The sequence below is a fragment of the Dama dama genome, chromosome 5 (genome assembly GCF_033118175.1).
Source record: "Dama dama isolate Ldn47 chromosome 5, ASM3311817v1, whole genome shotgun sequence".
In the NCBI taxonomy this organism is placed as follows: domain Eukaryota; kingdom Metazoa; phylum Chordata; class Mammalia; order Artiodactyla; family Cervidae; genus Dama; species Dama dama.
Genome location: NC_083685.1, coordinates 103,578,882 through 103,603,186, shown reverse-complemented (window position 1 = coordinate 103,603,186; position 24,305 = coordinate 103,578,882). Strand labels below are relative to the sequence as shown.

At 47.4% G+C, this 24,305-nt stretch overlaps 1 protein-coding gene across 10 annotated transcripts in view; it reads right to left on the bottom strand.

The window, feature by feature from the left end:
- Positions 1–14,792: 14,792 nt before the first annotated feature.
- Positions 14,793–24,305, bottom strand: part of ULK2 (unc-51 like autophagy activating kinase 2) — a 57,011-nt gene continuing 47,498 nt past the window's right edge. For 7 of the 10 annotated variants that reach the window (XM_061143604.1, XM_061143605.1, XM_061143608.1 and 4 more), the window contains 6 exons: positions 23,354–23,562; positions 21,397–21,575; positions 20,903–21,021; positions 20,423–20,580; positions 17,571–17,706; positions 14,793–16,997 (listed from right to left, as the gene is read on the bottom strand). In XM_061143604.1, coding sequence (XP_060999587.1) covers positions 16,939–16,997; positions 17,571–17,706; positions 20,423–20,580; positions 20,903–21,021; positions 21,397–21,575; positions 23,354–23,562 — 860 coding nt within the window. In that variant the 3' untranslated portion in view covers positions 14,793–16,938. Of the gene's footprint in view, positions 16,998–17,570; positions 17,707–20,422; positions 20,581–20,902; positions 21,022–21,396; positions 21,576–23,353; positions 23,563–24,305 lie in introns of those variants that run through there. The other 3 variants (XM_061143602.1, XM_061143609.1, XM_061143610.1) reach the window with 3 other exon arrangements.

Genomic DNA, 24,305 nt, shown 5'->3' with positions numbered 1-24,305 from the left:
GGTTCCAAATCGGGAAAGGAGTACGTCAAGGCTGTATATTTTCACCCTGCTTATTTTACTTATATGCAGAGTACATCATGAGAAATGCTGGACTGGATGAAGCACAAGCTGGAATCAAGATTGCTCGGAGAAATATCAATAACCTCAGATATGCAGATGACACCACCGTTATGGCAGAAAGCAAAGAGGAACTGAAGAGCCTCTTGATGAAAGTGAAAGAGGAGAGTGAAAAAGCTGGCTTAAAACTCAACATTCAAAAAACGAAGATCATGGCATCTGGTCCCATCACTTCATGGAAATAAATGGGGAAACAATGGAAACAGTGACAGACTTTATTCTCCTGGGCTCCAAAATCACTGCAGATGATGACTGCAGCCATGAAATTAAAAGACCCTTGCTGCTTGGAAGAAAAATTATGACCAACCTAGACAGCATATTAAAAAGCAGAGACATTATTTTGCCAACAAAGGTCCATACATATAGTCAAAGCTATGGTTTTTTCAGTAGTTATGTATGGATGTGAGAGCTGGACTATAAAGAAAGCTGAGTGCTGAAGAACTGATGCTTTTCAACTGCGGTGTTGGAGAAGACGTTGGAGAGTCCCTTGGACTGAAAGGAGATCAAATCAATTAATCCTAAAGGGAATCAGTCCTGAATATTTATTGGAATGACTGATGCTGAGGCTGAAATTCCAATCCTTTGGCCACCTGATGTGAAGAACTCACTCATTGGAAAAGACCCTGATGCTGGGAAAGATTGAAGGCAGGAGGAGAAGGGGACGACAGAGGATGAGATGGTTGGATGGCATCACTGACTCGATGGACTTGAGTTTGAGCAAGCTCCGGGACTTGGTGATGGACAGGAGAGCCTGATGTGTTGCAGTCCATGGGGTCGCAAAGAGTTGGACATGACTGAACGACTGAACTAAAAAAGGCCTCCAGGTGATTCTGAGGCCTCCAGAGGATTCTGAGGCCTCCAGGCGATTCTGAGGCCTCCAGGTGAAGGTGGAGAACCACTGACTAATCAGTGACTGGGCAGAGTTCCCTTTAATCTCTGTGTTTATTCCTTTAAGAAGTTGCTATAAGGAAATCTTATTATTTATTGTTTAATACCTGCTACATGTTACATACATACATACATACATATATGCATTTACAAAACTATATTTTGTAAACTATGTATGTATGTATGTAACTATATTTTGGAACTCCTGGGAAGATTGATGGTAATGATGTGAATATGAGAGATTTTACATTGGTCTGTGGCACAGAATTCAGTTTACATGTTTCAAGTGGTCAAGAAGCTAGGCTGAGGGCATAAAACCTGAGAAACTGTCCTAAGGGATGAGTACAAGGTCTTTAGAGGGGAACATGAAGTTGTTACATGACAGCAGGTGTGACTTGAGGCATTATTCCAGGGATGCATTGCAAAGTTGAGCTGCCTGTGGTCATCACGGCCACCACTCAGGCAGTGGTCATTTTGTGCTGTGACTGGACACATGGGGCCTCTGATGACAATTCTACAGGAAGGTGTCACCCTCCCCCCCCATTTTATAAAGGAGGAACGGAGGCTCAAAGAACATTGGTCCAAGTTCTCATCACTCACAGGTGGTGGAACCAGTCTTTGGACCCACCAAAGCCCAGGCTGACTCACCCAGTCCAAGCCGTCTCCTTAGAAGCGAGGTGCAGCCAAAGCAACCCCAATGGGAAGTGTCATATCCATTCCCATTCCTCGTGGCGGGGCCCTCCTGCCCTCCTTCTGAACGTTCTGATTCTCAGTACATAGCTGGTTCCAACCAACCTGGGGATCTGGTTCTAAGTGACTAGATAGAAAGAGGAAGGATGCCAGGGAGGAACAGCTGGGAAGAATAGTGAGAAAGATGCCAACCAGCAGGATCAATTCCCTGTACAAGAGCATTGAAGAGGAGAAGTAAATTTAAATTCAACAAAAGAAGTGTAAGACTTATACACTGAAAACTGCAACACTTTGTTAAAAAAAAAATTAAAGATCTAAATAAATGAAATCACAGGTCATGGATCAGAAGATGTAACATTAAGGTGACAATACTCTCCAAATTGATTTACAGAGTCAATACAATTCCTGTCAAAATCCCTAATTTTTTTTTTTTTTGCAGGAATAAAAAAACTGACCTTAAAGTTTGTATGTAAATGCAAAGGACCCAGAATAGACAGAACAGTCTTGAAAAAGAAGAATAAAGGTAGAGACTCAATTTCAAAACTATGACAAAGCTGCAGTGATCAAGATGGTGATGCTGCTGGGACTTCCCTGGGGGGTCCAGTGGTTAAGACTCTGAGCTTCCATTGCAGGGGGCACAGGTTTGATCCAACATGCTGCATGGTGCAGCCAAAAAAAGAAGATTGTGGTGCTGACATAAAACAAACATTCAGATCAGTGGAGGGGCTTCACAGGTGGCACTAGTAGTTAAGAATCTACCTGCTAATGCAGGAGACATAAGAGACATGGGTTCCATCCCTGGGTCAGGAAGATCCCCTGGAGAAGGAAATGGCAACACACTCCAGTATTCTTGTCTGGAGAATCCCATGGACAGAGGAGCCTGGTGGGCTACAGTTCACGGGACCACAAAGATTCAAAAACAACTGAAGCAACTTAGCACGCACGCATAGATCAATGGAACAGAGCTGAGTCCAGAAATAAACTGTTACACATATAGCCAACTGACTTTTGACAAGGCTGCCAAGACAATTCAGCAAGGAGAGAATGGTCTTCCCAACAAATAGCACTGCACAACAGAATATCTACATGCAAAAGGATGAACTTGGACCCTTGCCCCACACCATATACAAAAACTAACTCAAAATGTATCATCCACCTAAATGTAAGAGCTAAAGCTACAAGAAAGTGTTAGTTGTTCAGTCATATCCAACTCTTTGGGACCCCATGGGCTGTAGCATACCAGACTCCTCTGTCCATGGAATTCTCCAGGCAAGAATACTGGAGTGGATTGCCATTCCCTTCTCCAGGGGATCTTCCCGACCCAGGGATCCAACCTAGGTCTCCCATATAGCAGGCAGATTCTTCACCGTCTAAGCCATATTTGCCTTTCATACTACAGGAAAACATAGGAGTAAATCTTATGTCCTTATGTCAGGCAACGGTTTCTGAGATACACGACCAAAAGCACAAGAGACAAAAGAAAAAAAAAAAAAAAAGGTAAGTGGACCATATCAAAAGCTGAAGCGTGGGACTTCCCTGGTGGTCCAGTGGTTAAGACCCTGGGTTTCCAGTGCAGCAGAGTCCACTGAGATCCAGCAGTGCACCTGTCATAAACTTCCAGATGCAGTGCAGTGTGGGGCTCACTGACCTAGAGGGCTGACTGCCAGGGCCTGAAGGGAGTGAGGGTGCCAGGGTGCATGGGGCAGGCTGGACTCAGCTTTGCCCAACAGCACTCCATTTCTGACCTGAGGGTTCCTTGTCCTGGGTTCCTCCAGTCAGCAGCTGGCCGCTGAGCCACTAGAGGACACTGGGATTTCGACTGTTTACAGAGCCTCTCCCGGGAGCAGCAAGGTGAGCGAGGCTGGCTGCATGTCCAGGAAAATGCAGGAAGGACCTTCTATCCACCCCGAGGGCTGAGACTTGGGTCAGAGAAGGTACAGGTTGGCAACCCTGGGAGGCAGTGGGAGCAGGAGGGCAGCTCCCTAAAGGGTGCTGCAAAAGTCCCCCACTGTCACCTGGCCCTGACTTCACACCCTGCAGACTCCAAGGAAGCACCCAGGAAGCCCGGGCTGAGCCTGAACCAAGGGCAGCCCAGGGCTGGGGCCAGCCTGCAGCAGCAAAGTGCAAGTCACAGTGAATTGGGCACCTGGCCTGAACCCCACCCGGAGCCCCCACACATCCGCTGGAGGGCAGGCTGTGGCCTGCCTGGCACTCCTGCTCCTCTGAGTGTGGGAAGCCGCACCCTGACTACTGATGAACACATAGAGTGCACCCCATTGCACACCAAGTCTAATAATTACTCTAAAAGGGGCAAGTATCTGTTTATTTCTGCATGATGATCACACAGATAAAATCTTGTGAACCTGCACAAATGTGATGACTGGTTTTTAGAGACACCGGTTCCTTTCTCACTGAACCCGGCTCGCCTCTCCCTCCATCAGCGCCCTGCAAATTCCAGCATGTCATGCCTGTATTTGTCCCAATCCTTAGATAACATCTGATAAAGTTAAACGTGCAAGACACACTGGTGGCTCTCCCGTTTTTAAGACAGGGTCTCACGGAACCCGGGTTCTGATCCCCCATGTTGTGTTGCCTCTGGGTGGTGGGCACAATTCCCCACCACCCAGGCAGCGGACAACGGGGTCCACTCTGTCCCCTAAACAAAGTCTGATGTGACGGGACCAGAATGTTCCCTGCTGGGGGAAGCCACCAGCTTTGACCAATGCTCCAGAAGCCTCCTTGAACTTACTGGTGTTTTTGTTTCTTTGTAACAGACTCCCAGGAATGTTGGCATTTTTGACCTCCTGCCTGTTAACTAATGGCGGTCCCTGGAGGCCAGCAGGTTGTCTGGGCCATGGTCCAATGGGGCTGCTGGTGCCCTGTGTTCTCACCATTTCTCGGTTGTTCCCCGACCCCGTGCTGGGGGTCCTCACACATGTGCCTCAAGCTGCCTCCCAGGCCACTTCTGTCCTGTTTTCCTTGTTCATGTTTAGGAGCTCCTTCTGTGACAGTCAGTGAGTCACTAGTATTTTCCTCGATCAGACAGATCAGACAAAAGACATTTGTCTGGTGACTGGATTTACAGCATCTCTGGTTATGATGAGTGTCTGCACAGCCAAGAAATCTGATTTAGTTTGAATAAGGAGGGCTTTCTCCAACCCTGCATGGTTCATCTAGATTTGCAGTATTTTATCATTTACTCTGAGCCCTTTGAGAGGCTATCTTAGTGTACACCTTCCCTTTATGAATTCATTTAATCCTCATAACTGCACAAGGGGTAGGAACAATTATTATATCCATTTTATAGATGAGGAAACAGAAGCACCGAGAGGCTAAGTAATTGGCCTAAGGTCACACAGCGTGTGAGTGATGGAGCCAGGCCTCACCCGGCATTGATTCCTTGACCTCCTTTGGAGGTTCACACCCTTCAGCCTCATCCATTTCTTCAAAATGCTTTCCTCTCCTGACTCTGTCAACATGTCTCCTTTCTGAATCTTAGCCTTGTGTGTTTCTGTAACTCATTTTTCATTCACAAGGAAAGGAAGTCAGGGTGAGCCACAGTTCTGCTCATCAGTGTTCACAAAGGCCAGGCCCCACCTATCTTCTAAGAGAAGTGTGCAGGTAGGTTTCTGATTCATTTCTGTTCTTCATCAACTCCATCTTCCCACTTTCCTTTTGTGGGCTTCCCAGGTGACTCAGACGGTAAAGAACTCGCCTGCCAATGAAGGAGACCCAGGTATAATCCCTGGGTCAGGAAGATCCCCCGGGAGAAGGGAATGGTAACACACTCCACAGAGGAGCCTGGCTACAGTCCAAGGGGTTGCAAAGAGTCAGATGCGACTAAGCACGCAGTTTTCTTTTGCACTTAAACTGAAAAAGCAGGTCCTTGGTCTTTTGTTTTTCTATTTTGATACAGATGGCTTTTAAGTCATTTTATTTTCCATTGAATGTGGTTTTGCTATGTCCTGGAGAATGTAACATTCCTATTTTCACTGCTCTCTAATAGTTTTTAATTTCCTCCTTGATGGCCTGTTTCCTATTAATCAGGGACCCACTCCAGCTTTCTTGCCTGGAGAATCCCATGCACAGAGGAGTCTGGCAGGCTACAGGTTGCAAAGAGTTGGACACGACTGAGCGACTAACACACTTTCCTATTATCAAAGCAGTTAACATTATATTTGTCACACCTTTATTATTTATTATTTACAACTTTCTCAGATTATGATAAACTTTATCAGATTATGATAAAAATATGGCCTTCTTCTCTGCTTTCCTGTATTGGTTCAGGCTTTGTTTGTGGTCATATAATCTTTGTAGCCATTCCAGGGACATATGAATGAGAGGTATGTTTTCTGTTCATAGCCGTTAAGAATCTTTACCTATCAAATGTACTAATTATTTCTTAACACCATTCCTTTTTATTTACTTGATCTAACTCTAGGCAATGTGTATAAACCTCTCATGGTTAACTGTATTTTTATCCAACTGTCCTTACAATCCCAATACTTCTGCTGTGTGTATTTAACCACATTTTGCTTTGCTCATACAACTTTATGACTGACCCTCTTTATGATTTTTGCCTTTCCTCTTCACATTTCAGTCATAAAGGCCACCTTATCTGATGTGAATACAGCTGTTCCTGCCTTATTTTTGCTTGCACAAGTCTGCATACCTCATTATCTCCAGTGATTTATCCTGCTGTTTTATGCATTTCTTGTAAATGATGAATGGTAGGTTAGTCTTAGATGCCTGCCTGACAGTCTTCCTGGAACTTTCCATCATATTCTTCCCATTTCCTTAGCACCCACTCTTCATGTTGTTCTCTCTTCACTGATGGTCCCTGCTCCCTACTTTCCCTGTTGGTCTGTTAGCGCTTCTCCCCTGCATGGTCTCGATGGTCCCCTTCCTCCCAGCTCTGTAATCAGATACACACTTCCCTATAAGTGAGAAGAGCAAAATCCCAAGTATCTGTCCCTAAGCTACACTGCCCCTCTGCTGCCCCAAGAGGCACTCGAGGAATCCCCCCCTTCCATCCTGACATTCAGGTGAATCACTTTCCCCCTTCCCCCAGCATGTTTCCTTTGCTCTTTCCTCACCCCTTAGAGAGTCTCGTGCTTTTAGTTCTACAGAAAGATTTGGACCAAGTGAAGTATGAATATAAAATGGCTTTTCAGTTTGTTTTCAGTTCAGCTTCAGCTGGGCCTCCTCAGATCTTTATTTTTCACCCCTTCAAACATTCCAAGAGGCTCCCATCACTTTCTGGTCAATTTCCGGTGCCTGAAGCTCCGTCCAGGCTAACTAAGCCCTTTGATCTCAGTGCACGGCCTGTGCCAGCTCAGCTCTGGCCCATGTCCCCAGGAACGGGACAGATCTAGCTCACTCCCCTCTGCTCCCCTCTGACATTCCCTGAGGCCCTGTCCCCCATGGGGGCGGGGCGGGCGGAGCGTTGCTGGCAGGAGAATGAACCAGGGCAGAGTCTTTGCTATTTATCTTTACCTAGTGCTCCTGGCAGCCTGTGTGGGTGTCCAGGGGCCCTGCAGCTCCTGCCTCCACCCAGTTCCCAGGAAAGGGGTTTCCAGCCCCCTCTGCCCCTGCCCCCACCCTCCACAGCATCATCTGTGGGTCGCCTCACCTGGCTGAGGCTCCCCAGGTATCAGCAAGATGGTCTGAGGCCGTGCTTCCTCAGAGCGCAGTCAGCTGAAGGAAACTCACATCCTCATGACCCAGCCATCTCTCCAGTTCTATCAGCTCAGGTGAGGGTAGCTCAACAAGTACCCTGCGTGAGGAGATGTCCCTTTTGCAGGCAGCCGCATCTCTCTTGGGGCTCCCCCTCAGTGGGCTTGGAGGGGTGGGGACGCCATCCTTCGGGGGTGTTCGGGAGGAGGGAAAGGCCACAGTGCCCCCCTTAGGCTCATGACTTCCTCAACTCTTACAAGGGCTATACTTTTTTTCTGTTTCTATGGCAGTAAGATGCTGGAGGAAACGAGGGAGTCAGTTCTCTCCCTCACTCTGGGTGAGGTCTCCACGGGCAAAAAGCCAGAGCGCACAAAGGACAGATGGAGCCCAAAGGGAGGGGGCATTTCAGACTCTGGGACCCCCTGCGGGGGCTGGAGAGTTGGTAATTCCCAGACTGGCATGCATGCAGACTTCCCTGAGTCCATGCTGGGGGTGCTGGGGAGGGGCTGACAGCTGCCCTCGGGACCACAGAGCCGCTACAGAAAGCATGGCCTGGTGAAAACCACTGCACCACTCACTACACTAACTCAGCCTTAAACAGGGAGGCAATCCTGACACCTGCTCCAATGTGGATGACCCTGGAAAGCACTGTGCTGAATGACGCCAGTCACAGGACAACAGACTACGTGATTCCAGAGATGGAAAGGAGGACGGGGCGGGTGTGCAGTGAGGGTGTAATGGGGACAGAGATTCAGTTTGGGAAGAAGAGAAAGTTCTGGAGATGGTGGTGGCAGCGGCTGTACAACAGTGTGCATGTGCTTACTGCCTCTGAACTGTGCACTTGAAAACGGTGAAGATGATAAACTTCATGTCATGCGTGTTTTAACACAATAAAATTTTTTTTTTAAAAAAGCCCATCTGCATGGACCCAGGAATGCAGCAAACACATGAACACCATCTACTGATCCCCCTTCCCAGTTGCCGGTGCTGGGGTGGACAAAGGGCAGAGCCAGCCCCTGCCATGCCCACGGGCAGGGTGGAGGCTCCAGGTGCAGCGGGTCACAGGAAGCGGGTCCAGGTGTGAACCAGCTCTGACTTTAAGTGAGCGAGGCTGGACTTGCTGAGACACGGGTGAATGATGACAAGCCGAATCTGGACAGCAGTGACCTTTGGGGGCACAGGGAGGAATAGACCGGGAGAGGGGTGGTAATGCACCAAGGGCTTTCTGTGTACCTAATTTCTAAAGCTGGGTGGAGGGAATAGTGTTAAGTGTTTTTATATATTTCTGAATGCCCCAAATACTTGTTTACAATTAAGGCTACTTTTAGAGCAGTTTTGGGCACAGCAAATGTGGGGGGAAGGTAAGGGGCTTCCTGTGCATCCTCTGCCCCCACACAGGCACCAGCAACATCCCCACCAGTGGGTACATTTGTTACAATTGATGAAGCTACCTGGACACGTCATCACCATCCAGAGCCCAGAGCTGAACTCCTGTGGGTTTGGACACATGGATCATGACCTGTGTCTATTGCTATCACATCACACAGAAGATTTCCTCTTACCTAAAGAAGAAACATGGGGCGTCCACGCTAAGTGTCTGCTGGTCATGGGAGTGTTTCCTGTGGGGTGCAGCTGACGAGGGGCAGCCTGAGAGCCACAGAAGGGATAACAGGGTGGAATACCCCGGAAACCATGGGCTAGAACAGTGGGAGCGAGAGGCAATGGGTTCGGGTGCGGCTTCAGCAGAGAAATTTATCGAGGAAACTTGAAGGAGTAAACCGCCAGGGGCCAGCAGCCTCACTACAGCGTTGCTGAGGAACAGCACAGATCAGAACAGCCCTCAGGCTCTTCAGGTCGGGACCAGTGAGATAAATGAAGGTGCAGCCACTCAGAAAAGGCTTCAGATCCTTAAAAGGGGCAGCTGTTCATACTACCTTCATATACAAGTTTTTAAACAGTATAATTTCTATTAACTGCATTTTGATAAAAGATGTCATTTACACAGGGAGGTCATCTGAGTGGGTGAACCAAAATGTTAATATAACCTCTGAGATGATGGAAAGTTTGTTCTTTGTAAGGATTTCTGCAACAGACACAAAGTATTTATAAAAAGAATCATCATCATCCACGGGAAAACAGGACCAGTCAGTTCTCAGACACTGAGAGAGGAGGGTCCCTCTCGGTGAGGAGCCGAGCTCCCGTGCAGGACTTGGCTAGGAAGTGTGTCCGGGGGCATGAGACAGAAAAGGGGAGCCCACAGGAGGTGGGGTAATGACCTGGTGACCACTCCACCCTGGAAGCTTGCTGCTGTAGGCCCCTTGAGAGCCAGCCTGGAGGTCAGCGGCGGGGCTGCTGCACGCCGGGCACTTGGGCCGCTGGTTGTGGCTTCTGGCGCCAAGGCCAGCACCAGAGTCTGGAAATGAGGCTGGTCCACCTCTGGATGAGTCATCTGCGACCTGGTTTGCCTGGCGCTCCCCCTGGTGGCCACTGACATGAAACGCAACACTGTGTGCCTGCTCCCTAGGTCATGGGCATGGGCCACCCCCAGACCTCCTCACATTGGATTTCCAGGTCTCCCTTCTTCTAGGCCCTGGCCCCTCAGGACACCACTCACATTCCTGTGTAGATCCTTACCCTAGACCTCTCCAATCCATGCAAAGGCGATGACTGGGCCCGAGCTCTGCCTGCCTTGCAAACAGGGTCCTTCAGTGACCCAGGAGGCGCAAAGTGGCCCCGGGTCTTCTCTGCACACCAGGTGGAGTTGCCACAGGATCAAGCCCCCAGAGCAGCAGTGGACGAGGGTCACAGCAGTGCAATGACATCCATCCTGCATGTCCTAAGCCCTGATCCTGTTCCCAGGCCTCCCCAAGATTCTTCTTAGAAATATTCGTGTTTTACCAAATCCATCCTGCTTAAACCAGCTGGATTCCTCTCCATGCACGGCGGCTGCAAGGACTCTGCCCCCCATCCCCGGGGTGCACAGGGCTGTGCTCCCCCTGAGGTGGACTCTACTTCCCACACTGACCCATCCTAGTCTGCAGGACTGAGGAGTGAGTGTCCAGGGCTCGTCCTCTGACACCGGGCACTCCTGGATGGGGTTAGGCCAGCAGTCGACAGCAGAACGTCAAGCAAACCCATGAGCACAGGTGAGGGCTCCCAGGCCACTGAGCACCAGCCATGCTGAGCCAACCAGAGCCATTCAGCTGGACCACAGAATGGTGAGAATCAGGTGTGTTCACTGTGTGAAGCTACTGTTCTTGGAGTGGTTTTGTTACCCAGCAAAAACAAACTCATACACAATTCCTAGCAACAGAGAACCCTCCTGGATATACCCCCATCCTGTTCATCTCCAAGTCACATGGGTTTTAGATCCTCCCTGTCTCTAGAAACCAGGCACTTTCTCCTCTGAAGACATTTCAGGGGGTGTCCCTGCGTCCACATATGCTGCTTCCCATCTTTTCTCCAAGCTGCCAGTGCAATCAGGCCACCCACCTGTGTCAAACCTTTCCATGGCTCTGAGGGAGCCTCCCTAGCCTTCCAAGCTGCACACTTTGACCCAAAGCGCTGACCTCTGGTCAGGCAGGGCCGGTGACAAGGATGGACGTGCCCACGTGTGCACAGACATTCGTAAAAGAGTCCCTGTGCACAAGCAGAGTCGTTGCTGTATCTGCATCTTGTGGGGGCGTGTCAGGGCGTGGGCTCCAGGGAGCCTGCCTGAGGCAGATCCTGACGTGGGCACTGACCACCATGAGAGTCAGCAAGCGCCTTCAGTCCCCTCCCAGACCCTGTGAGATCTACACATGCTCATGTAGAAGTTCCTGGACATGTGACAACACAGGATCACACACAGTGTCTATCTGCCTGGAACATGGATGTCGCCACTGTCACTACCGTAACCACCGCCAACAGCAACATCCCCACCACCATCCCCATCAGCATCATCCTCACCACCACCGCCATCAACACCACCACCAAAATCATAAATGCCACCATCATTTTCCACAAATATGTTTTGAGCACCTGCTCTTTGCCAAGAAATGTCCTAGGAACTAGGTGCATTATTAACAAGACAGATTCCTGGCTTGAGAGAGATGACACTTCAGCGAGGTGAGCAGAACAGCAAGTAAAAGCATAAAGAGGGTAATTTCAGAAACTGGTTACTGTGCTACAAAAAGCACGTGGTGCCAGGACAGAGGACTGCTGTCCATTGAGCTGTCCACTGCCTCCATTGAGGCAGGTTTCCCTGCCACAGGGCCTTTGCACAGGCCAGTCCTGCTCTCAGAACACCACCCCTCCCCCGCTTCCTTAACCTGGGCAACGGCCACTCATCTTTTCCTGACTTTGGCCCCATCACCCCCACCATGAGCCCACCCACAGCAATGACACTGTCCATCTCTCTTTCATGGCATTCATTGCACTCGCCAAGTGGTTATCAGTCTTGTCCGAAAGGTACACCCCGTGAGAGCAGTCAAGCCTCTCATTGCTGCAGTCCCAGCATGGCAGGTGCGTTAGGTAGGAAGAGACCAACTTTGAAGTCGAACATTGCAGTTTCTTGAAATTTATCCATCAGCCTCTGGCCTAGGACACACCTCACAGAAGAGGTGATGCCTCCCCTAGACCCTGCCTCACAAAGACCCCTCCTCCCTCAACTCCAGGGCGTCACCCCTAACTCCAAGCGTACAGCAACTCAGGGTTGTTCCTTCTGCACCCTGTTGGCTGGAGGACTGGCCATTCTCACCCATGGAAGCCCCTTCAGGGCCATCCTCAACACAGGAACATGAAGGCCCCTGGAGGCAGAAGTCAGGGGGAGACCTGGAGCAGCCTTTCCCCTGGACACTCTTTTGTCTCTCCTTTGGGACCCCATGCCCCACTACTCTTAAGAGAAAGGCTGGTCTCACCAGCCCCTGGAGGGGCCCAGGGGTCTTCGGGGTGGTTTCTCTGGAGGAAGGGGGCCCAGGACTTGCCTCCCTACTCCTCTCAGAAGGGAGCAGGGCTGAAGAGGTTCCTGCATAGCCCTGTAAGCCCCTGCTCCTAGGTTTGCCTCAGGCCCTCTGCCCTTCCTTGTTCGCAGGTGTTTTCCCCACCAGGACCGTATGAGTAGGTGCCCCTGTGATCTTCACTGGATGGAAAAGCAGAGCTGCAAGAAGGCAAGGGATCTGCCCAAGGCCACAGAGCACAAGTGAAAGGGGCCTCACTTGTCAAAGGACCAGAAAGACAAGTGTCTCCAGATGCTCCAAAACTAATAATCATGTAAACTTTGCATCCTGTGTATTCACTGACCGTCCAATGAAATGTTTAAGGTCAGAATCGTTACCAGGGCTGTGCTGCTGACCCAGAGGTGGACCGTCCACATCCGTGTTAACTGACACATGGATGGTGGGGAGCACACGTCCCCAGGGGCCTGTCTCTGCCACCATGTGCACCTCAACGCCTGGCTCTTCTGCGGTTCACCTGGGCACCGGGAACACACACAACAGCCTGCAGATTAAGACTGGTTCTTACTTTTTTTTTTTTTTCTTATTAGTTGGAGGCTAATTACTTCACAACATTTCAGTGGGTTTTGTCATACATTGATATGAATCAGCCATAGATTTACACATTGGTTCTTACATTTAAAGTGGATATTTTTTAAAAAAGAGAGATTTTGTGACATGTGGAAGTTATGCAATACTCAAATTTCAGGTGTGTCGTCTGGTTGCTTTCCGCAGCTCAGCAGCAGGGCTGAGTAGTTGCCGAGGTGGCCATTCAGTCCTGAACGGAGCAAGTGGGCAAAATGGGGTGTCCTGTCCAGCCTCTTGGACAGGACGTTGCAGAGCAGATGATGTGTTCGTGACCATGTGGAAGGAAGCTGGGACCCATGTGGAAGTAAACAAGCCCCTTACGTAACAAGCATCTGTTCCCAAGAATCCCCCAGTTTTCATATCCTCTCTGGATTGACATGCTCTGGTCACAAGCTGGTTCCTCTGTGAGCGACCTCTTAAATGTTGACATGTGCTCAAGGTTAGCTGGTCTGAGAAATGAGATTTTATTCCATATCTTCAGTGTCCGGAGTCCACGGATGACTCACGTCTCTGAACACCAGAGGTGATGAGGAGACAGCCTGTGACTGGAGAAGCATCCCCAGCCTCAGCCTCCCTCAGAGCCCCCCTCCCCAGCTCAGATCCACCCCCCTATCTGAGCCCAGAGACTAGGACCCTCAGCCAGTCTGTACCAGGGACTTTTTACCCCGCCACTCACAGAAGCCTCCAGACTGGAGACTGTTGGAAGGGAGAGGCAAGGAAGAAATGTGTTAAGAGGCCACCGCTGCACAAGGGAGTCCGAGACCAAGAGAGTTGCACCCAAGGAACGCAGAGAACAGCCAAGACAACAGCCTGGGAGTGGAAGGATGAAAGGAAGCCCAGGGCTCGGGGACCTCCACCCAGATCCACTCCAGAGGCTCTTCAAAAAGGACACCCTGAACGGCCACAACAAAGATTTACATGGCACATCACTAACCGGCCGAGCAAGGCCCTGGGGAAGGGTACCTCCCGCCTTGGCCCCTTCCTCCAGAACGGTCTGGGTACTGGCCTACCATGACCCTTCACCTGTTTGGCCCGGCCTTGTCCACAAAGGCTGAGACTTTAGGGGCTATCGGTCATTTCCCGTGGTGGGCGCTCTTCCAGGTGGGCCACTGTGATGTGTCTCCTCTGTTTGGGTGAGGACCCAGCCATCCTGACCCCTTGCCCACAGATGGTGTTCCAGCCAGGGCTGGGACAAACAAGGAGACTCAGGCAGCACTCAGGAGCCTCCATGGCTGCAGACTTGGGGCTCAGGGCACAGCCAGAGTCATCTCCTGGTGTGCAGAGCAGACACGATACTTCCAGGTGGTGCCTGTCAGGGACAGAAGATGCCAAGCTCCCCAGCAGCAGGCACCCTTCTGGAACAACACAAGTTCGCTCAGCCCCAGTGAGAACCGGTGACTGCTTGCGGAGGCTATGGCGGGAGCAGCAAGACTTCCTCCAAGGCCCATGCACAAGTCCTTCCATCACCTCACGGGCTTTCTAAAGCCAAGTAACAACTTCATGTCCATGGTGTCCAGCTTGACTCCCCTCCTGTTACCTGTGGGGACTGAGCCCACCCAGCCCAAAGAGTGACCTTGTCTCCAGCCTCCTCTCCTCGATCCCAGGAGGGCAGAACGACAGAAGGGCACTCTGGCTCTTCCTCTTCAGGAGAAGGGGGTGTGGGCATCATCCCTCAGGCCCAGCGCAGGCCCAGTTAAGGCAAATCCTTACAACAGGAACAGCCAGCTAGCACATTTGCAGATTACTCCTCTACCTGCATTTGTATGGTCCATAACTTTCCAGATGTCAATCCATGAATGTATGGACTGGTCCATTTCCATTTCATGAAACAGATGATAGAAAAATCAAAAGATACACATGGAAACATAAAGCATTTGTTTATTATTGCTATAATCAAGGCAAAATCTCTTAAAACAATTGGCCTTGATAATGGAAATATAATCAGAATCATTATTCCTGCATTTACAGTTTGTTTTCTGCTGTTCAGACCGAAGGGTTTCACACATACACCACATACCACCTGACCTTTCTTGCACAAGAAGAAGAATGCACTTGGAGACCACTCCCTAGGTACTGATGGCAGACCAAGCCATTTCCTCACTGTGAACTCATTCCATCCTGTGTTTAAAACAAACGGGAAAGGGGAGGAGGGGCCAGAATGCACCCACCCCCTTTGGAGGATCAACTGAGATGACCCAGGTGGTAACTGAGAGAACATATAAGAAACTCCCTTTACACTCAAAACAGTGGTACAAACTAGACCATCACCGGTAATGGTGCTTGTCACCCTGCTGGGGGAGAGGGGAACCCCAGCACAGCCCTGCTCCATAGCCTGCAGGACTGTCACCACAACCTGAAGTCCTGGGGCAATGTGCGTTAACCACCCAGCCTCCAAACTCACTGAGGAAGGAGTTGGTCTGACAAGCCATGTCACAGGGACCCAGCCTTGTCCTAGAAACACCTGGTCAGTTTTATTTATCTTAGTATACATCTGTATAGGCAATAATAAAAAGGCTACTACACAATTCAGTGAGTTTTATCTAGTTTCATGGGTAATGCATGCAGTTACAAATGAGAGGTAGAAACACTGTATTAAAGACCTAAAAATACAAACATCATATAAATAAATGTTCAAATTAACTGCTGGGATTTTATACAGATAAATAAGGTAAAAATTACATTACTTCGTCAAAGTAAAGGAAAACCTTTTTGTTTTTATCAGTACACTAAATTAGATTAATGCCAAAGAGCTTCTGTGCAATTTGTCCAAGTTCAGATGACATCATCTAAAGGATTAAAACTGGAGAATGGTTGAATGGTTTGTTCAAGTATCCAAGCACGTAAGTCAAAGAAACCAAATCATCGAACACGTGGGCACCGTTTCTGGAAGGACGTTAAGGGCCCACATTCTCCATGACTAGCTCCCTGGTGGACTGCCAGGATTAGCAGGAAAATGCACACGGGCTGGAGAGAGCCGCCCCTTATCCTAAGAGAAAACAAACCTCATTTTTCACCGACTTCATGTAAAACTCCACATCACTAAAAAGCCTAGAGGTCACCAACTCTGTTTTGGCCCTACTGCAATTCTTGAGTGTATCTCTGGCCTGCCACTTGTTCTAATGCTGCCCGAATAAACCTAGCGGTCACAGGCATGAATGCACATTATGCATGCACAGTAAAAAATGCAAAGTAAAGCAGACAACCAGCAACTTAAAAACATCAGTGAGAGAAAACCTGTAGGCGTAGATGAATAGGTTAAGAAAATGCAGAGGCTCGTAAAACACAAGTCTTTACCACTGAAAAGTCCACAAGAGATTACATGTGAATTCTGGAAAGGGTACGCATATATAATCAAGTAAAATACTTTAAACAAGTCCATTGTGCCTCAGTTAGTTTTAAATTGCAAAATCCAATACAGTTGTTTTAATAAATTAGTGCAATATGAAAGATTTTGGAAGATTATTAATATATGTCCACGTTAGCTCAAATTGAAGATTTCACAATATCTTCCAAGAGTCATCTTTCACTCCTCCTTATTTCTTCCTGAGCTGTTTATGGGTGCGTGCTCAGACTCAAACTCACCCCGAGAACTGAACTGCCCGGAAGAGATGGGGCTTTTTATTTCCACTCCTCAGCGAATACAAGGAGTCACACACTGTGCTCTGGTGGCTAGTACAAAGAGCCACTCATCACTTAATGCTAACTCTCCTTAACAGTAACCATATTGGTGACTCTAGTTCTAAGGTACGTTTATTTACCAAAATCAAACCGAAAGCCCAGTGGAACACTTTTGCATCTGCTTCTATAAAGAGAAAGGGAAGGGGTGACTTCTCTGGTAAGGCAGACCTCCTACAATATGTAGTTCTGGGATTGGTTTTCCTTTGTGAAACCACTGCGTGCTCTTTGGTAGTCACCATGTTAAGAGTGGACCGACAGGACCCAAGCTGTGCTCCCAATGGCATCACCTGACACCCACCGCTGGTCCCGGGGGCAGGCCTGCTGCTGCTCACAAGGCTGAGGTGCTATAGCAGAGTGCTGACAATCTTCTTTCAATACTAGATTTATCTAGAAATAAAATAAATCCATGAAAATACCATTAATATTTCAAAACCCAGCAAAGAATCACCACCGAGAAAAATCTCTCTCTCCACCTCCACCCTCACTTCTGTCCTATCTTTGCCCCAAAGTTAACAGTTCTAGTGCTTTTTCTTCTTTCTGCCTGTTAATTGTCTAGCTTAGTGCTGTGCAGTGTAAAAGCTAGATTAGCAAGTCAAACGAAGAACATGTAGATTTTAACAGCTAGTTTGCTCACAACTGCAAATAAGTATAGAACTGCCAGCCCCTGGCTGCTCTTCAGAATGTGGATGACCACACCTCCTCCAAGAGGCCCACCACCTCATCTGCTCTTCACAAGCCTCGTATCTACTTCTCACAACAGCTCTGCAAGGCAGGCCTTGTCCCTCATCTCACAGAAGAAGAAACTGAGGCCACGGAAGGGGGATGTGACTAGCCCAAGGTTGGGAAACCAAGATGCAACACCCTTGGGCAGGTCACTGCACACCCCAGGGTCTTCCTGCTGCTCCAGGAGAAGACAAGGAGATGCAATCAGCAAACACACTGCTTTCCAAGTCAACTCACATCTGTGGATGTTTTCAATGTCTGCCGGGTCCTGAAGAATCTTAGTTAAGCCCTCCAGAAGAAGGGCTGCCTTATGATAGCGATAAACAATATCTTCAGTCTGCTGAAACATTTCATCCAAGGCTGCGGCTTGAACCTGGAACCAGTGAACAAAGACAAGAAGGTTCTCAGCTTTTCCAAGAAAATATGAATCCATGTGCACAATGCAGCTTTAAATGGAGTCTCTCTAAAATTAATACATTTTGACAAAATGATGTAACTTACTGGGTGAATGATATAAAGGAAAAGCTTCTTGACAAAAGAGTTACTAACTCTGCATTCAAACATAACCTTCTTGAACTCAGAGACTCAAAACTCCTAAGGTTTAACACTTCTAAACTGACTCATCTCTGACTTCAATAAAAAGTTTACTTTAAATATATACTTCCATACTAGTAACCTGGCATTTCATTAAAGCAGATTTTGTTACAATGAAATAATTAAATGATGTTAAAAGCCATTTATCAGCTGCTTCTTTCAGTTAAAGGACTTCCTGGTGTGTGGGATTTATTCACTCAGAGACATTTATTGGGCACCTCTTGAATTTATGGAGCAGTGGGCATACGATGAAGGCGAGCTCACAGTCCAGCTAAGGTGTGGGCTGTGCTCCAAGGGCCACACGGTACCACAGGAGGAAGCCCTGGATGGTACCCAGTGGACTACGCTCAAGGGGCACCTAACCAGACTATCAGGGAGGGGAAGGTGAGGAGAGCCTCCAGGAAGTGACACTGAGGCCGAGTCAAGAGAAGCAGGCGTGAGCTGGGCAGTGGGAGAGGGGGGCAGGGCCTCCCCAGTGTCATTCACAGGGTTATGAGCATTTTGTTTTCCTAACAGCATCCTAATTTTCTTTTTAATCATTCATCTCTGAGTCTGTGAGGGATCCAGTGTGCTAATTTACCTGTCAGTATGCCGTCTCTTTCAAAAAGTAAAGCCACTTACAATAAGATAAATAAAATGGATATGGAAAATCAAAAGTCCTGAAACGGAGGGAGAAAGGAAGAACTACGTGTAAGGTGAGTGCCCCCACGCTGCTCAGCAGCCAGGGCCCAGGAGAGATTTGTTGTAGGCATGTGGCCCTGTCATCAGCAGAAACAGCAGCACTGTCACTCCTCACAACAGGACATCAGTCCTGGCACAAATTTTAAGAGAAAATCTGTCCTACAAAGTCTTAATCTGGTACAAAACAATACAGTGCATAATATTATTCATGTCCAATTTGTAGTAATATAATGTATATTATTATCATCAATAGCTTATATTCCAAAATTATTTTCATATGACTTTTTATTATGATGGCTTTCAAAAAAATGCCAAGGGGGTAATATAACAGTACAATTTCAGAGTTCAAGCAAATCTGGGGCCAAGAAAGAAGGTCAATTGTGTTAGTATGGTAAAAATCATAAGGTTGGTCAATAATTAAATTCTTCCCCACTGAATTACTTCTTTAACAGCCCCTAATCTCCTGCTTACCTCAGGCAATTTTCCTCTTAAGATACAGAAAACAAAGTATTTCTACGAATATAACCAGATATTTGGCAAAGTAGGTTAAACTTCTTGTCTATACTGAGGTCAGTCATGGAATCTGAGCACATGAATTTTTGCAGATAGGGTAAAAGAGCAGAATTCTTTTCTAACATTTTAAGCCAAATTTCTTAAACAATGGGAAATGAAGAAACAGATCCAGCAAAAGCTTTTAGATACAAACTAGCAAAAGATTAGATCATGCCTAATGTTAGCAATTTTTAAGTGTTATGGTAAACTTTTATTAACACCAAATGTGGTAACCAACACAGCTTGTGTTTGCTGCATGTTGCTGCTACTGCTAAGTCACATCAGTCGTATTCAATTCTGTGTGACCCCATAGACGGCAGTCCACCAGGCTCCCGTCCCTGGGATTCTCTAGGCAAGAGTACTGGAGTGGGCTGCCATTTCCTTCTCCAGTGCATGAAAGTGAAAAGTGAAAGTGAAGTCGCTCAGTCGTGTCTGACTCTTCGCGACCCCATGGACTGTAGCCTACCAGGCTCCTCCATCCATGGGATTTTCCAGGCAAGAGTACTGGAGTGGGGTGCCATTGCCTTCTCCTTGCTGCATGTTAATTCAGTCCAAATACTCCTTCAGGAAAAGGTACCATGACACCTGGGACATGGGAGTGGTGGGGCTTTAACTCTGTTTAAAAGGATAATGTCAAGCAGGTATGCAATTCAAAAGACGCTCTTAGAATGGATAAGGAAGCTGTGGTACATATACACTATGGAATATTACTCAGCCACTAAAAAGAATTCATTTGAATCGGTTCTAATGAGATGGATGAAACTGGAGCCCATTATACAGAGTGAAGTAAGCCAGAAAGATAAAGACCAATACAGTATACTAACGCATATATATGGAATTTAAAAAGATGGTAATGATAACCCTATATGCAAAACAGAAAAAGAGAGACAGATGTACAGAACAGACTTTTAGACTCTGTCAGAGAAGGCAAGGGTGGGATGTTCAGAGAGAACAGCATTGAAACAAGTATACTATCAAGGGTGAAACAGATCACCAGCCCAGGTTGGATGCATGAGACAAGTGCTCGGGGCTGGTGCACTGGGAAGACCCAGAGGGATGGGATGGAGAGGGAGGTGGGAGGGGAGATCGGGATGGGGAACACATGTAAATCCATGGCTGATTCATGTCAATATATGGCAAAAACCACTACAATATTGTAAAGTAATTAACCTCCAACTAATAAAAATAAATGGAAAAAAAAAGATGCTCTTATTAAACACCACAACTATTACTGTACAATATTACACTTTAAAAAGGGTTACCATTTCTACAGCACAGTTATAGATGAGTTTCTCTGCAGTTACACTGTTGATTTCATCAATAAATCTCTGTTTGTCAGAAAAGAAGCGATTCAGCTTTTCTGTCAATTTCTTGCACATGCTAATGCAGAATTTATATCGTTCATTCAGATTTTTGACAACTGGAAAAAAGTTGAAATAAGAATTCAGTTTTCTTTCATAAACAGAGTCATGGTAACATGCAGCTTTCCTGCTAACTTAAGGAAAGCGACAAAAAATGATCACTGAGAAAAGTGCCTGGAAATCATTCTTTCCTATGTCCTCTCAGTCAAGAGAGGATTGACAACAAAGCACCTGATTGCTCTATATTAAAAACAGAGAAGCCAGCATCTTTTCCCATTGAAGAATACTTAATAACACAATGACCCCTCATCAAAAACCCCTTTCTCAGTGCAAGGGGAGAGGACTGCTGGGCCCCCAGGAGCTCATCATGCCCCAGCCTACCTTGCTTCACGCCCGAGGATGGGCTCAGCTTCCCGGATTTGATCTGCTCTTTGGCAAGATGCAGAGAGGCTGCTAGGAGTTGTGCAGCTTTCATGTGCAACACGAGCTGCTCTACTCGCCTGGCCCAGAGACAGCAAGCACAGTGTTAGCCTATGAACCAACAGGCCAGGGCCCCATCTCAACCCGCCTTGACACTCTTAGTGCACAAAGGGCTCCTGAAAGGAGAAGGGTCGGCGCGGAAAAAAGTGTACTTTTAACATTAGGGGCACACTCAGATAAGAGTACCATCTCTTTATAATCAAGTATCTTTAAAATCAAGGCTGCAGAACCTCCAGTCTTGGCTCACAGAGCGAAATTGAGCACTGAAATAACTCAGAGACTCCTTGACATTTTTGCTAACCGGACGTGACCTGCAGTGGGTGGCGAGGCCTCCAGCGTGGACACCAGTATATGGAGAGCAGGAAGGGAGGAGATGGACAGCAGGGGGCACCTACCCCCAGTCCTTGCTCAGCTGGCTGATCTGGTCCACCACCGCACTCTCCTGGATCTGGTACACGGAGACGGCCGATGCGCAGAGCTCCGGGCTCCCCCCGCGCACAGCTGTCAGGTCCAGCACACACTCCGTGAACAGCAGCATTGAGTTCAGGTGGCGTAAGGTGTCTGCATGTTCTTGCTAAGGCAAAGCCAACTTGTCTTAGAAACTTGAAGGTTAAGGAGGTGCATACTCATTTCTGTATACCAACCATGGCCACTGCTAATATTTTTTTATATGTATCAATATCAGAATGATCAAAGGAGGCTGAAATTTCTAAATTCCAGAAAACTAGTGAGAAGATAAACACAAATGAAATCAAAGGTGTGTCATGTGTTTTTGTGGCATGTATGAGAGCAACCACAACATTCAGCCTCAAAGATATGAGGCCACTGTGCTTTCACAGGAAAAAATGAAACACAGAACTAAATCAATGTACATGAGACAGAAACATGACCAAATAGATTCTGAGATATAAGAACTTCAGCATATTCTGGACTTGAAACTACACTTCTCAATAGTTTCATGAATTCTACTGGCTTAAAATTTCAGAGATACTTTATTTAAATTTCTGGTGGTTCCTCAGTTAACAGTGGTTCCTAATAATAAAGCTTTTAAATTTCATGATCTTTTCAGTTAGTTAGAGTGAAGTACAGACAGACGTAATAGCAATGCATTAAATATTGGTATTCTAAAATTAATGCTGTTTTGAGATTTGTTTTTAGCTAGCAATGTATTTTGAAATCTCAAATAAGACTAAGTTTCTCACTCTACTTCCATGGTTAAAAGGGATGAAAACCAGCGTCCTTGAGACAGCAGAATAAACGAACCAACTTTTGAGAGTCTCCCTGCTCTGCAACAGCAGATTGGACTGTATGTTCCAACACTTACTAGAACATAATTTACATTATACATATTTTCAAAATTACAGCTTATTACACAGAATCACTACTAAAATTTTGCATGCAATATTTTATAACTTTTATGTGAGATACTTAATTCTCCTCCACACACAACAGAAATCCTAGGGGTCCAGCACAGACACTTAGTGCCTTCGATGGTCTGGAGAATGGGTCATTTTAATTTGAAGTGCAGAGTGATCTGCACTGACTGAGGTCAGATGCAGTCCATGGGAAGATGGCCTAGAGTCGACGCTGAGGAGTTAGCTGGCACACGCTTTGGAATCGTAACATTAACCTCTATTCTGGATGTGTGCTCAGTACGCTGCACATTATGATGTGTTTTTCCCTGGAGAACCCACTCCATGGAGGGACGTGACTATCCAATCTGCTGGGAAGCTGTATTTCTCAGCGTTACTGACTCAGTTGGCATTATAATTTACTTTTTCAAAACTTGAGTTTAAGCGTATCATTTTTATCTTGTAAGGTAAGGTAAACTTTGAGAATAAAAAGTTATGGCTTTAGGGAAAAGATTATGTTTTAAAGTCCTACAGGTAAAAGGGATTCCCTCGTAGCTCACTCAGTAAAGAATCTGCCTGCGAGGCAGGAGACCCAGGTTCGATCCCTGGGTTGGGAAGATCTCCTGGAGAAGGGAATGGCAACCCACTCCAGTATTCTGGCCTGGAGAATCCCATGGACAGAGGCGCCCAGCGGGCTACAGTCCATGGGTTTGCAAGAGTCAGACACAACTTAGCAACTAAATCATCACCACCATAAGTAGTAAATTAACTTCAGATAAAAGAATTAAGAATACAAAATTTGTATCTGTCACTTCCTGTGAACCAAAGCTCGCTGTGAATGAGTGCCACTGTCAACATAATTCTAAAAACACACCATCAAGGTTTCAGATAGAAAAGGTCACGGGGAGAACCACTGGGACTTGCTCTCGGATTCTGCCCTCTCATCATCAATTCTCTCCTCATGTAGCCTTAAAGGACACATCGGAGGGTCTCTTCCCACCTCCATCAGCGTTTCCTCCGGCAGTTCAGGGGCTTCAAAGGTGACGAGACCCTCCAGGCTGGGGGGTGAAGCACCACAAGGCACATGTCTCAGGCTGGGGGCTGCTTCTGCTCCCAGAGGGGGAGACCCCGAGCACAGCCCAGGCGGGGAACCCCCACACACACGGCTGCCGATGGAGCACAGAGAGCCCCCGGAGCCGCTAGAGCCCCCTGTGGAGAGAGGACATGGACAGCACTCGGTGATTAGCACCCAGTGATCACCAGGCAGGATGGCAAACAGTAAAAGAAACCCTCCTCCCACCCCAGCCCAAGAACAGGCTCTATCTTCCCACGCTCACCTTCATTCCTCAGCTGTAGGCATCCTTCACAGACTCACCACAGCTGCTTTTAAATTGTTTTAGACAAACTCTAGCGTACGCCTTTCTCCCCTGCTATGCCACAGTCCTCAGGTGAGAAAACTCAGCCATAGGTGGTACATCACTAAAACTCTACCCAAGTGCTGGTCTGGAGGCACTTACACCAGTTCTGATTTCTAATACCACGAACAACACTGTGATGAGATCTTGCCTTCTTGTGAGTTATTTATGTGTGATAAACACTTTATAAGGCCGTTTTGCTGTGAGTGGTCTTATAAACAGAATGCAGTTACCACAGGTCAAATATTACTATACACACTTCTACAGCTCTAAGAATCATCATGCTGTTTTCTAAAGCAGCCAAAAGTGAGCACACAGTTCCCATTAAGCCTCCATAGCACTGGGTTATACTATTTAAATGTTGGCTTAGTTAATAGGTATAAACTGTTATTTTCTTTCTCTCTTTTCTTCAGCCGCCCTGCGTGGTATGAGGGACCTTAGGTCCCTGACCAGGGATGGAACCGGTGCTCTCTGGAGTGGAAGGTGGAATTTGAACCACTGGGCCACCAGGGAAGTCCCCTCATTTACTTTTTATAA